A 13846-nucleotide genomic window follows, 5' to 3' on the forward strand; every position below is an offset into this window, starting at 1 on the left:
TTTCATGCTATTTTCATTCATTCACATTTGTACCAATGCACAGCAGACGTTCAAAAAGAGGAAAAAAATAGTTTTGGTTTTGGTTGGTTGTTTGCTGTCATCTGGACTGCAGCTTCAACAGCACCACACATACAGTACCTTCAGCAAGACTCTGAGAAAATTAGGCTGGGCATGAAAACGGTATGAGGCAGGCTGAGTCCGCTCTCTGCTTTCAGCTGAACACAAATAGGCATTTCTTTCCATATCAATTGAGATTAAAAACTCAATGACAGTAAAAACAAAAGGTTCCAATAAATGTTGTGCACAGTTCCAAAGGATGCTCAGCTAGGACAGCCTGGATATGATCAAAGCCTCCTCATCTGCAGATATGGGCACCTGCTTCAGTAACCACATCTGCTTAAAGCAGGTACATTACGTCATGAACTATTACCTAGAAACCAAAAGGAAAATGCATGCACTACTTATTGGTAAGGTAAATCTGAATATACTCAACCCTTCTGCCAAATGCATGTTTCATGCGTTAATCTTGAGGTTGGATTTGTATTTTCACTTCCAAGCGGATGCTGTTGATCTCTCTATTTATTGTGAAATGGTCCTGAAAACTGGCACTTAACAGAGGACTGTGATAAGCCCATTGCGTGGGGCGCCTTGCTCGGGCGAGAGCTCACCTTGGTGCGCCTGGTGGTGGTCTGCAGAAGAGTGGGAAGGCTCAGAGGAGGAAAGAGTCACACAGGGAGGAAAGGACACACAGAGAGACACAAGCAGCAGCAGCAGCAAAGCCAGCAGTCACCGGAGAACAAGAGAACAAACACACATCGTCGTGGTTAAATGTGGTTAAATGTGCACAGCAGGCAGTCCTCAGCCCAGACCGGCCAGGCCAAGAAATATTTTGAGTACATCATACATCACCATGAAAGCCTCAGGTACAAGCTGAATACATTTGCCAAGAGAGTTGTCTGTCTTTATAACAAGTTATACAAGGCAGCATGAATCATTTTGGCCTCTTTGTCTTCCTCATGGCCTTTCAATTGTAAATAAAACATTACCATTACCCAAACCCTGTTAAACTAAACAAAGGCTAAGTACGTCTTTAAGACTGCTGAAAGTGTTAAAAGTCACTTGTAAGGTCTCTACTGAAGTTTTCATAATGTGGTACATATCCATGAAGGAAATTCCACTACGGTTAGATTTCACATATTCTTTCTTAATTTGAAAGAATAACAATAACAATAATGTCATAGACTGTCAGGTCAGTCTTGCAGAGTGTGAATTTAAAAGTTCCTTTAAGCAGATTATACATTTTAGTTTCACTTTAGTTAGATAAGGATTTTTGAAAAAGAAACTTTTACAAACTGAATGAGTTAGATTACAGTTTATCAACATAGTCCTCAAGATTATTGTTGAATGAGACATCATTACCAATACCTGCATCATTACCAATAACTAAAAAAAAAACTTTTCTTTGAGAAAGTAACACAAATATCCCACATCAAACCAAGCTTTCATTGGCACTGTACAGACTGGTACAATAATTGCTTTTTAATCACTCCAGCTGGTTTCTCAAAGAAACTACAGTGTAGTTTCTTCAAGACTGTAGTTTCTTTTATGCAAAGTCTGAATAGTCAGCCTTAAGAGCAACTGCTCTATTGTCAATTCTCTAAAACTATGTTTTCCTGTAATACCATCCCACACTCCACAGCTTTGGACAATAACTGTGGATCTGCTGATATACGATAAACTGTTACTGGGTACATGCCTCAGGGATAGAGGGAAGTAAAGATAATTACTTTTTCAAACTAGGGTATAAGTGCATCCATATAATACTCTGAAATAAACGCAAGGTTTAGAAAACAAAAATAGTGTGGCTTTTATGAGGTCAAAGCCATTCAGTGTTTTAAGTTTCAATATTCACTTATTCTATGATGTTTTTAGTAATATAAAATTGATAATAAAGGAAGAGATTAAGAGAACCTTTCAAAGTAAAATATTAGCATTTATCTCAGCTGGCAACAACTGAAAGAACAAAAAACAACAGTTGTTGACTGAAAGAGAATAAGGTGATTATAAACGCACTGTTTTTTGTAACAGTTAACGTCTCTTAAAGATCAAAACCAGCTTTCACGGAAACAAGTTCTTACTTTTTGGAAGTTAATCACACATTGGAATGAAACATCCAGGTAACCCCTGAAACCCGCCAAACTGTGCCACTTCCTCAATAAGATGGTGCCTCAACCTAAACTTATCAGCCTTTGACAATAATGTTTGTTCAAAAGAACATAAGGTGTTCTGCTTCAGCAAACAGTAGCACAAATGCCAAACACGTCTTTAAAAACAGCACAATAAAACTTATGTCCTAGACATCTTTTACTGGCCTGCAATGCTCCTGCTGAGGAGGAAAATGATTGACAAAATCTATCAATTTATGGACCAAAACATTCAACACCTGCCACATCCTTAGGCGCCTAACCATTTCCAATGTTAAAAACACCCTAAAGTATAAGGCAAACACTGAAGGAAAAAAAAGTCCTTATTAAAATTGAGAACACACATCTCAATCATAAAAAGAGGCAAAAATGATTAGCTGAGCTGTTTAGGTTCTGTTCCAGAACAAAATTAAAAAACATTTTTAAACTGCAATGAGGATACCTTACTTAAAAACAATAACATGTTGCCATTATTATCAAACATATCTTGTAATCTTAAACTATAACCAAAAGTTATCTAACACTTACAAAGGTAGACCTGACAGGCATGATTCAAGTCACATGAAAGCAAAACACTGCACATAACACTTCCATCAGCACTTAAAAAAATGTTCCAACTTAAATTACACATGAAAACGGAATCAAAGATCCAGTGATGGTATCTGATTCTTAAATCAAAGACTTAAGAAAAAAAGTACAAGAATAGTGCCAGAAAACCCAAATGATGAAAGAAGCAAACAATAACAAAAGAGCTATGGAAACACCATTCAAATCTCCTTAAAATAGCTACAAATAAAACAGCAACATCAACAATGAATGATGACAATCAACAGTAAATGTAACATTTCTGTACCTTCCTGGGAGCTGGGGTCTGCCTCATCATTTTGCAATAAGATACACAGAGGGATAAACAGAGAAAGACCTTCAGTGACAATCACATTCAGAGAGACAGAGACGAAACACCAAAAAAAACGGCTCAGGTTCTGCGAGGTGCAGTATCACAGCCTGGAGATGCTGGGGAAAAAAAAAGCTTGCAAATGGCTGCAGGGACCCTTTGAAGGGGGTGAGGGTTGGGGAAATGATTTTTTTTGCCTTCCTGTCCTCTGTGAACCTTTTGTTTGTCCACCTAAGCCGCTCACAGATCCCTCTTCCCTCCCAGAGCAATCCGCCACGGTGCTGGGCTAATCAGAACCGTGCCATCTTCTGCCGTTCCCCAGGCCGCAGCCCCGCACCTGCTCTCGCAAGCTCCCTCACTGCTGCGATTCTCCAACCACCGCCCTGCGCTCACATTACATCACCACTCACGGCCCCCCCGTCCCTCTCCAGCTCCACCCGAGACAGGGAGCAGAGGATTGCACCAGTAATGGATTCGCAGCTTTGCTGCGCTGGGGAGGGGGGGGGCGGGCAGGGGGCAGGATTGATGCAAGGCTCCTTTGTATCCTAGCAACACCCTGCGAGCTCTTTTGCTAGCTAATTAGAATGGCACACAAGTCCCTTCCCAAAACAATGGAACAAGGGACAACAGCCTGTGACATATGCGTGGGCTTAGAGCAAAGACGGCTGGGGCAGAAGCCCTTGGTGCAGCCTGCTTGCCAATACACAGTGCGAGCTGACTCTATTATTGGCCCTAAGTGATCGTCACACGGCCAAATATTATGAGATGATCAACACCATAATATTGCTCGGCTGGACTCTGACCTGCCTGATTATTTTTGTGGGTTGAGCTGTGAGCTGCACATTGCACACACTTGTCAAAGCAATGATTTTAAGACCCTAGAATTGTTTTTATTTATTAATGATAATTTAAGAAAATGCATATTTAACCTTGAGATGCGAGAAAGGTTACAGCCATTCATTTCAGATGGCAGGAAAATCTTCAAGTGTTGTAACTGTAGCATTAACTGCACAAATACAGATACACTGCTACTTTGATGTACTTGTGAGAATCTGCAGTGAAAAATTAATTTACATATTATACTCTTTGGAATTACCAGAGGAGAACAGAAAGCAGCTTTAAATGCTTTATAACATCCATTTATGCAACACCAACATAATTTAAATGATGGAAAGAGTGTGCTTTTTCATAAGGGCAAAAACCCGACACCCTTTGTATCATATATATAGCTCCTATTATTATAGAGCTCCTATATATTAACTGAGACTGCATGACACAGAAATGTCCAAAACCAGAATGGATTGCCAGAGTGATTTCAAAGCAAAGCAATTCGTATTATTCCTAATCTATTGCAAGGCATTTGATATTCCGCCTGTGCTATCATGATGATAAGTTAAAAGGTCAAGATGTTTTGTTTTTTTATTTTAAAACCCAGGCACACAAATAGATATAAGAAGCAGGAGGCCCAACGTGGGCTGACAGTGAGAGAAGTGGAGGAGCCTGGCTCCTTTGTGCTGACACTCATGAAACTTCCTATTACACACACAGGGGGTTTTCCCTGAGCATCAGTATCATTAGCAGTACCCTGCTAATGGGGCTGTGCTGGGAGGCCAGAATATTGCCTGCTTTCAGCTATATTGTTACCTGACTGCATCAAGACAGATTTACTTTGCACAAGCGCAGTCCTGTACAAAAGCTTCTGAGCTTAAAACCTTTTTTTTTCCCCAAAGACCATTATATTGCCGTAGGATGGTTCTGTAATGTGCTCACTGGCAGAAGGTGGAAAATCTATACTGTTAAAAAGAGAGAAGCATCTGTCCGGCTCTGGGCAGACGTGGTCTGGTGCAGTGAGAGATAATATTACAGTGTGAAGCCCCATTAGCACGGCAAAGTACTGCAACCTGATCACTTTTAACTTTTTTTGCAATCTGGATAGTTTATTTTTAGTGCAAGACAATGGATTAGGATGTGACAAGCATAAGAAAAATACAATAGTAACAGCTGGTTAGGTTTTGCAGCAGCTTGAAAAAACACAGCATCCTATGATGACCTTGAGTTGAACTGATTCCACAGAACTGGAATATAATTTTATTCATCTTTCACAAACAAAAATGAATACCGAATACATTTTATTCTTTAATGCCTTGAAATTCAGGATTCAGATCAGTCTGAACAATAGCAGAATGGCATAAGGGATGAAGAAAACAGCGCAAATCCTACATATTCACTAAAGGCTGTTCTGTTTTAGGTTTTATTTTGCACTATTCAATAATATAACAAAATGCAGATATTTGCTAAGGAGAAATCCTTTCCTAGGCTGTTAATTCTGCCCCCAAAATATTTTCTAGACCTCTCAGTCTAAGATTGGGATGTCGATCTACTTTGCAGCAGGATACTACACAAAGGCAACAAGAGAAAAAGCAGTCACACCACCCAGGTCTCAACTGCATCCACCCATTTGCAAGCAAAAGTACTCAGCACAACTTCAACCCATCAAAACCTCTCACAGAACCTGAAGCAGGACCACTTCAGAATGTCAAGGAAGAAATGAAAGATACAGGATTTGTTTCCCAGACTAAGACACGAGGAGCATTATAGAAGATCAACAGAAGGGGGTGTAGTTGGCAAGGAAACAGCCTCAGAAGAGAGCAAAGGCAGACGGCAGGGAATTCAGACTCATATTTACCCACAGTGAGGGATCCAATACAAAAAAAAAACACTCAAAGGAAATCTGGCCCAGACTCTTTGTAAGAACAGTACTTATAGAGGTACTTAAAGGAATATATTACATTAAAGATAAAGTAAAACAAGCTTTCTCGGATTCTGCTTTGCATCCAAACCCAAGCATTAAGATGACATGATTCCTAAATATTCTGCTCCTGAACACTGCCCTTTCAAGCTTCTTATGCTGTGGTGTTAAGATATGAAAAGGCTATGGTCTGCCTGAGCTGAACTCTCACACACAGCCTTCATTGCTCTCGGAGAAACCCAAGTCCCACGAGGCAAATATTACAAGCCTACTACCTGACTTCACAAAAACAAAAACATGATCACACTCTTTTAAAAGGTCAGTTGAATACTCTGTCATTTCTGGCAAACAAAATACAACTCATCACTTAAGTCAAGCCACCAAACATATAATAGGATATAACAGGAACAACCCATGAAAGACCAAAAAAAACCTCAAGCCGAGAGTGAAAGATCTCCCAGGAGTGCAGCCAGGCCAGCTCTGCGTGTCTCCTCCAGTTTACTCGTAGTACAAGCCACACACTCCACAGGACAACACAAACCATGGAGCTTTCAAGCTGCCCTGGTGCAGCCCTGTACCTCTTGCGCACGCGAACGAGAGGCAGACGCAAGAGAGAGCCTGCAGCGGACGGGAGGAAAGGAGGGAGGCAGAGGACGCACACCATGCAGATGTAGGAACGTACAGAGGCCCGCAGGCTCCGCGGACTGGCAGGGCAGGAGAAGCTGCTCAGGAAGGAAGAAAACGGGCACGCCATCATCCCCACCTGTCACAGCCTGTCATCGGGCAACAGTCACCTGGTCCCGAACAGAGTCAAAATCCTCCTCCTCACGCCTATCGCTTTCCAGACCTCACTCTGTGCTTTGCTCCCTGGCAGAAGTGATGACCAAGCTGGGGTTGAGGTGCATTCACCCTCTCTCTCAGAAGGAGGATTCTGAAGGTTGAAGGAATAAGTGCTGCAGCAGCACTACGGCCTTCCCACAGAAATTTCCAGCCGTCCCGAAGGAGAAACCCAATCTTTCCGTTTAGGCCATTCTGCCTATCTCCCACCCTCACAGACTGTGACACTGCAGTTAACATTACAATATTGAACTTTTATCAAGAGCAGAAATCCTAGCACATATACAAATATTATTTTGCCATTTCAGATACAAATAAACTAATAAACATTTTTTTTTTATAAAATGTTCTTTATATTTGTGTTTGATGAATGCACACCTGTTTTATTGCGTAAAAAATGCAAGGCAAAATGCAAAAAACATAAATGTACCAAGTACATTCAAATGTATTTTTTCTTGGGAACCGTTTTGGCCTTTTTTCTATTTTGGAAACATTTCTGTTTACACAGAAAAGGCTTTTGCTTCTCTAACATGCCTCAAGAACATAAAGCCCGACATTTTGTAATCCATACACTAGTAAAATGCCCACAATCTCAGGTAAATGTGATTTTTTTTTTCAAAATAAAGATGCAGAACTAACCTCTTGGCAGTGTTTCCCATAAGTATCAAAGCTTCAAAACATAAAACAAATTCTCTGCTTCCGATAGCTATTTTAAAATCCCACCTGCCCATTTACGTGATACACCTACTAATGTTTAAGGCTGGAGATGATCACAGACGGTTGCGCAGGCAGAGCTCATAACATGCCAGGGAGTCACATGCTGTTTGTGTTATCGTTGGTTTCACAAAGTGGCTGAACATACACACGCATGGACATGAGGGAACGGCAGAGGTTAACAACAGTAAAATGGCGATAAGGGATGGAGTTCCTGACATGCAGCCTGATGGTCTGTGATGATACACATTAAAAGAAGCATGCACCACCTTTTTTGGTTTCACTCCTCGCTGCATGGTTGGGAGGGCAAAGGTCAGAGGTTAGAGGTTGCTGTAAGACTGGAATTATGGATGCTTTGTGATTACTTAGTGCTGTCTCTGGCTGGCAAGAGAAGATGCAGTGCGTCTTGGTCAACAGCAATACAGAGACACTCACATTAAGATCATCAAGAAAGAGTTTCTTGTGCAAGAATATGTACGAAAAAAAGTTATCATCGTTTTGGAAAGAAAGAACGTAATACTGTATAACCAGCACAATACATCAATCTTTTTTAACTGATATTTTAACCTATTGAAATATTCTCTTAAAACAAAACTTGTTAGTCTCGATAATGAATAACATTTCTCCACTCAGGTGTACCAGGTAATAACAATCACAGTGACTCTTAATTCAGTCCCAACCGTTCATGCGGCACTACGTACTGATCATCACCCAAGTAGCAAGAGAGCCTCTGTCTGAAGTAAGCTGTAAGCACCATAGAGGGCATTTCTGATGACTCGTCTGTACACCCTCGAGCACTCCAGTTCAGAGTTTTGTAAAGATATTTGTTCTGAAACTTGAAATTTCATAGCTACATCACAGTATTCCACGAATACTTGTAATTTCACAGCTGTCTATGTAAATTGTGAAGGAAGTGCTGTCCAAGAGGATCTTCCATGTACTGCCAGGTAAAGCATACAGTACAAGAATCCAAAGTGAGGCGCGAGAGGTTTTTGCATAAACCAACTTCAAAATACACACCACATTTTTCTAACTAAAAGTTTATCGCAGTTCAGAAGTAGAAATGTGACTTCACAGTCAATGACGGTTATTTGTGGTTTTGTGTTAAATGGGAGGGGGGGCACTGTGTTTCAAGGTTTAGAGCCACTGGAACAGAGTGAAGGGCTTGAAAGATTCAAGACGCATGGCTGGACGACCGTAAGTCCAAGGACTTAGATGAGCCGAGTGACCTCATCACATTGGTGAACATCATTTTCTTACTCGTCTAAGCTGGAAGCATTTACTTAAACCTCACTAGGTAACTTCTACAAATTTACAATATACATTTAACTTTTTTACTTATTTTACTTTTATTCAACAAAAAAACTTTTACCTTGACAAATAACACTAATTTTCTCCTTTCAGCTTTCGTTTCTACAGTTACATTATGTTTTTATGCAATTAACTATTTACATTGTGCCAGCATACTGTAGATGGTAGGTTACAAGTGGAAATACAATTATTGAGCAAAAACAAAGCAAACAGCAATCCACACAAAACGATTGTTTGCACAGAGTGAACTCAGGTCTCAGTGACGTTATAAATCCAGGCTTGCCAGCACTTGCTAACAAAATCTATTCTTCAAATAATAATGTTACAATTACTTAAAATTTCTTTTATGTGCTTGGGAAGCTTTTTAAAAATAATATATAGTATATGTATGAAAGAGTGAAGAGTTTCTTGAACTAATGTGAATCCCAGAGCAGGTGGACACGCTGTGCCCCTAGTGTTTGAGATAATATACACTCACACCACTGGCCTGTACAGCAGCACAGTCTCCAGCCATTACCCCTCACCTACTGAAGACATCCACACAATGTCTTAGCTTACCTGATGTTTATATTGAACAAAAACTTACAAATCAATGACACCCTAAACAACTGAGTGAAAAAAATAATGCAAAACAAATTCAAAGCAAATCAGTACAGTAATGAAACAATTGTTCTTATAGCTTTTCCATTTGGTAAGTAAACATATTAAGTAAAACAGTCTACAATTAATAATTGGCTAACAACATGAAAAGGATGAAATGTTTTCCTATATCTGTCTTTGAAAAGACTGGATGGGAGATTTTAAAAGTGGCGTCCAGATGAGTCTATGGGCACGACTGTTCCCTTCACATTTTACATGTAATTGTCAGACATTAACAGTTAGTTTAGAAATGTTTTTTAGTACAACTAAAACAAATAAAGTGTTTTTGTATTTAGGGGTTCAAAACCTCTGGCTGGGAGTGGACCTGGAACATATCCCTCTCCATTTATTTGTGTTTCAGAAATGTATCTGCTGCATATATCGAGAACAAATTCTCTTTGCATCGTTGCTCTGCTGTGGACCCACTGGATGGCCACTCACTTCCAAGCAGAGACTGAAGGAAGGCCTCAGACCGAATGACCACAACAAGAAGGTGTCACTACCCCCTCTAGTGGAACAAAAAGAAACAAAAAAGTTCCTTGCTTATTTTTGGTATATCACGTGATTGCATTACGACTACTTAAAAGTAATAAAATAATCACACTGGACATAAGGCATGCAACATTATGAAAACTGTGTATGCGGTTTATTTTATATTGCAGACAAGTCTGTCATTTATAGCAGACATGTAATACAGTGCTACTACAGTGCTAAACAACATTAATCACTGCTGCAACAAAGAAATTAGTATCTTATTTAAGATGCTTCTGAATTTTTTGAAAATCTGAGATATTTTGCAATAATTAAAATAAGTCAATATAAAGGCAAATGGTCCCAAATTAAAGCAGTAAGACGGAGTAAAACAGCTTTAACAAGCTGAAGATTACGAATGTCAGGAGGTCATTCGGATATTCTTAATGATCTGGTTAGTCGATTCTTGTCTCATTCAGCTATTTACTGTAGTCGAATATGGTTCTGGTTCCACATTACAACACTGGCACTTGAATTAGTGACCTTGTTTAGTTGTTTTGTCACATTATTAATACAGTTCACCGTTAATGAATTGTAATTGCTGTGTCAACAGGGACAAAAAATGATATTTTCCACTAAAATAGTTAGCAAGATCTTTTACTTATAAACCTAAATAAAAGCTGTTTTATATGTAACTGTAGATTCTTCTTTGTGAAAAAAAATATTTTAATTTCCACGTTTTAACTGTAATTCCACAAATTACAGAATCACAAAATCTGCCAAGTTTTCTGTAGCAGCTTAGTTAAATTACATTTAATATATTACGGTTAATGGTTTTAGTAATTTAACAGTTACTGGTTTCTGTTTCTAGGCCTGCCTTGTCTTAAATTGGCCTGGTGATGAAGACCAGGGATAGAGATCTCCAGCGCCCCCGCCTGGGGAAGCTGGCCAGAAGTGAGCGGGTAGGGATAACAACAATTAATGGCTTGTATATAGTGCTTTTCTTCCCAAACACTTCACATATAGGCGGGAGCTACTTCATCCACCACTGCACTGCACCTGCACCTGGGTGACAGGTGGTGGCCATCAGGAGCTATCGGCCCTGCTACACCACGGATCAGGCAGAAGTGTGGAACAGGCTTTACAAGTTGAATTGTGAAGGGGGGACATCTCAGTAATCTCAGGGTGAAACCTAGCCAGGACACTGGAGTTAACAGTGCTCTTACAAACAGGGCTACAGGATCTTTAATGGAAAAGTAGTCAGAACATCAGTTCAAGGTCTCATCTAAAAGACAGCCTTAAACAACATTGCTCCCCCTGCCACTATAACAGGACATGAGTTTAGAAATATCACCAACATCACTTACAGCAGCAACCTGGTTTTCCTTAATACTCTCACATCCCAGTACTGACCTGGCACAGCTTGGCATAGCTAGAGCAGGCATTCTTAATTTACAGCTTCAAACAAAAGTGTTTCTGCCTTCATTTCACAGTTATTTATTGAATGAATAATGGTTTATCAGACTAATGTTTATCTGACTAATTCACCAATAATAGTTTCTATATAAAGATACTGTAACTTTATATAAAAAATAAAATATAACCACCGAGCAGGGCGGTGGCTCTCTGGCTAAGGATCTGCGCCTGTGGCTGGAAGGTTGCTGGTTCATATCCCGCCGCCGGCAGAGGAATCCTACTCCGTTGGGCCCCTGAGCAAGGCCCTTAACCCCAGCTGTTCCAGGTGCGCCGTATAAATGGCTGACCCTGCTCTCTGACCCCAAGCTTCTCTCCCTGTCTGTGTGTCTCATGGAGAGCAAGCTGGGGTATGTGAAAAGACAAATTCCTAATACAAGAAATTGTATATGGCCAATAAAGTGATCTTCTCTCTCTCTTAACTATGGAGTTGAAGACATTAGCACTGGTACCCTATGCTGAACACAATTAATTAAATTAGTAACAGCTTTAAATAAAGTGTGACAATATGTCTGTGACTGTATCACTAGCCTGGAAGTTGCCATAGGTAGGGTACTTCTTAAATCCTGGAGTAATAAAGCAGTACATACAGAGCACTGAGCAGCAGCTGCAGTTGACATCTTTCTCTGTGACCTGAATTCTCGTCCACAAATTGCTCACTCTGCATCTGTGGAATTGGCTGGAACTGCAAGGCAGAGTCTTGCCAACATGCAGAGATTAGGAATTAGGCAAACACAAAAGTAAGAGCATCTGGCAACCTTCGGCACAGCTGTTTTACTGCACTTGTACAGTTATCTTTCTGCCACTCAAAGATTTCTCTTAGCAGTTCGGCCTCAAATCTGCATTACTGCTGCACTCAATCTAGAGCTAAAACATTTTCTGACCTTTAGTCAGATAATGACTGCCACATTCACTGTGTTTCACAGGTCAACAGACACTGTCAATCGATCAATTTACTGCCTAGTACGTTTGTTGCTTAGGTAGTGGCTCAGGTAGCCCTAAGAAACACATAACTTTAGCAGGTTGAAAGGGAGATCAATAAGAAAGGCCTTTGATGCACTATCAAGGAGTTCAGGCTCCTGATGAGGTCCACTGGGGCCTGGCCAGGTGGGAGGTCAGGGAGAAGCGAAGGTGGAGGATTTCCGTCCAGCCCTGGTGTCCCAGAGCACAGATCAGGAGAAGAGGACAGACGGAGGAGGACTGAAAAGACTGACAGCAAACAGGGAGACCACCAAACCAAGTCAGCTGTGAGCCACAGCGCACCATGCCTACGAGTGTGTCAGTACACACCAGGCTTTAATTATATAATGTTTCATGAATAGTGTTTCCAATAAGTCAGCAGGCAACTCCAAGTCTCGTTCTCTTTACCAAGGTGACTTACCTTTGGCAGGTTCAGGTTGTTCAGGGATAAAACAGTAGCGAGTTGGAGTTATTACACCGTAAGCAATCTTGCACAGGCTTGTGAAGCAATTTTATAAAGCACACATTAGAAAATACCTTTGTCAAACAAACTAAGTTTTCTCACTCACCAGCTTGCTTGTTTTAGGCGTTTCCAAAAGCTCTGTAAGATTAAAAAAAAACACAGATCACTGTTACAGTTTGCAAATGTTTTCTAACTTGTATACAGCACACAACGGAGTACACCACTAGCACTCAAGTATTCACGAAATAACCTCATGACTTTTAACAGTTTTGAAAAAAACATTCAAATCTGCAGCATTCACACACAAATTCATGATTTATCTACTTAGGTGCTTTAGTGTCTCTCCGAGGAAACTATGTGTTTAAACTACAAGAACGTGAGGTGGGCTGGAAGGAAGGGGATTTTGCAATCCAGTATTCAATGATTCTGTTGAATGTTTCGATTGGTTGCTTTTAGGTTAAAGGATTTGTGAACCAACTTTCTGAACCACAAATACATTCACTGCACCCTCTCACTCCAACACATTCTTTAGGACCCAATAATGGCATTACTGCATAGGACAGCTACTGGCAGTGATGTTTACTTACAAAGGCAAATACATTAAAAGATGCATTTTTGAAAAGGAAAGCTTTGAAAGCATCCCATGGACAATTATCCACAGAACTTTTTCATTTGTTTCATTCTTGTGAAAGGTAAAAGAAACAGGTCATATTATCATAAAGAGCACTATATCAAATCACCAGCAGGTGTTTATGAGAAAATGGATGGACACTTTTACTCTCGTACTCACTGCTCCTTGAAAAAGCATCAAGACCCTTTAAAGCTTGTGGCCATAAAACCTGTGAAGGTCCACACAATTGATGTTATATACAGTACACAACCTACTCCCCACAGTCAAAGCAAAAAAAGAAAAAGGACTAAACAGATCATTCATCCATCCGTTTTTTATCCACTTCTTCCAATTCCAGATCACTGGGCAGCCGGAGCCTACCCCTGCAAGCAAAGGGCACAAGGCAGAGTGCACCCATGACAGGACTCTAGTCCATCGCTGTTGAACTGTGGAAATAAACTGGAGCACCCAGAGGAAACTCAAGCGAACATGGGGAGAACATACAAACTCCATGCAAATA

The 13846-nt window shown here is 40.4% G+C and overlaps 1 protein-coding gene across 7 annotated transcripts in view; it reads right to left on the bottom strand.

Moving 5' to 3' along the window:
- The window catches only part of LOC148842017 (dynactin subunit 1-like), an 82665-nt gene that overhangs the window by 40707 nt on the left and 28112 nt on the right, over positions 1–13846 (bottom strand). For 4 of the 7 annotated variants that reach the window (XM_088919508.1, XM_088919500.1, XM_088919491.1 and 1 more), the window contains exon 4: positions 12823–12854. In XM_088919508.1, the coding sequence (XP_088775634.1) occupies positions 12823–12854 (32 nt within the window). Of the gene's footprint in view, positions 1–668; positions 690–3057; positions 3076–7668; positions 7690–12822; positions 12855–13846 lie in introns of all 7 variants that reach the window. The other 3 variants (XM_088919472.1, XM_088919463.1, XM_088919453.1) reach the window with 1 other exon arrangement.

Source organism: Atractosteus spatula, chromosome 1 (assembly GCF_055471065.1).
Source record: "Atractosteus spatula isolate fAtrSpa1 chromosome 1, fAtrSpa1.hap1, whole genome shotgun sequence".
Classification (NCBI taxonomy): domain Eukaryota; kingdom Metazoa; phylum Chordata; class Actinopteri; order Semionotiformes; family Lepisosteidae; genus Atractosteus; species Atractosteus spatula.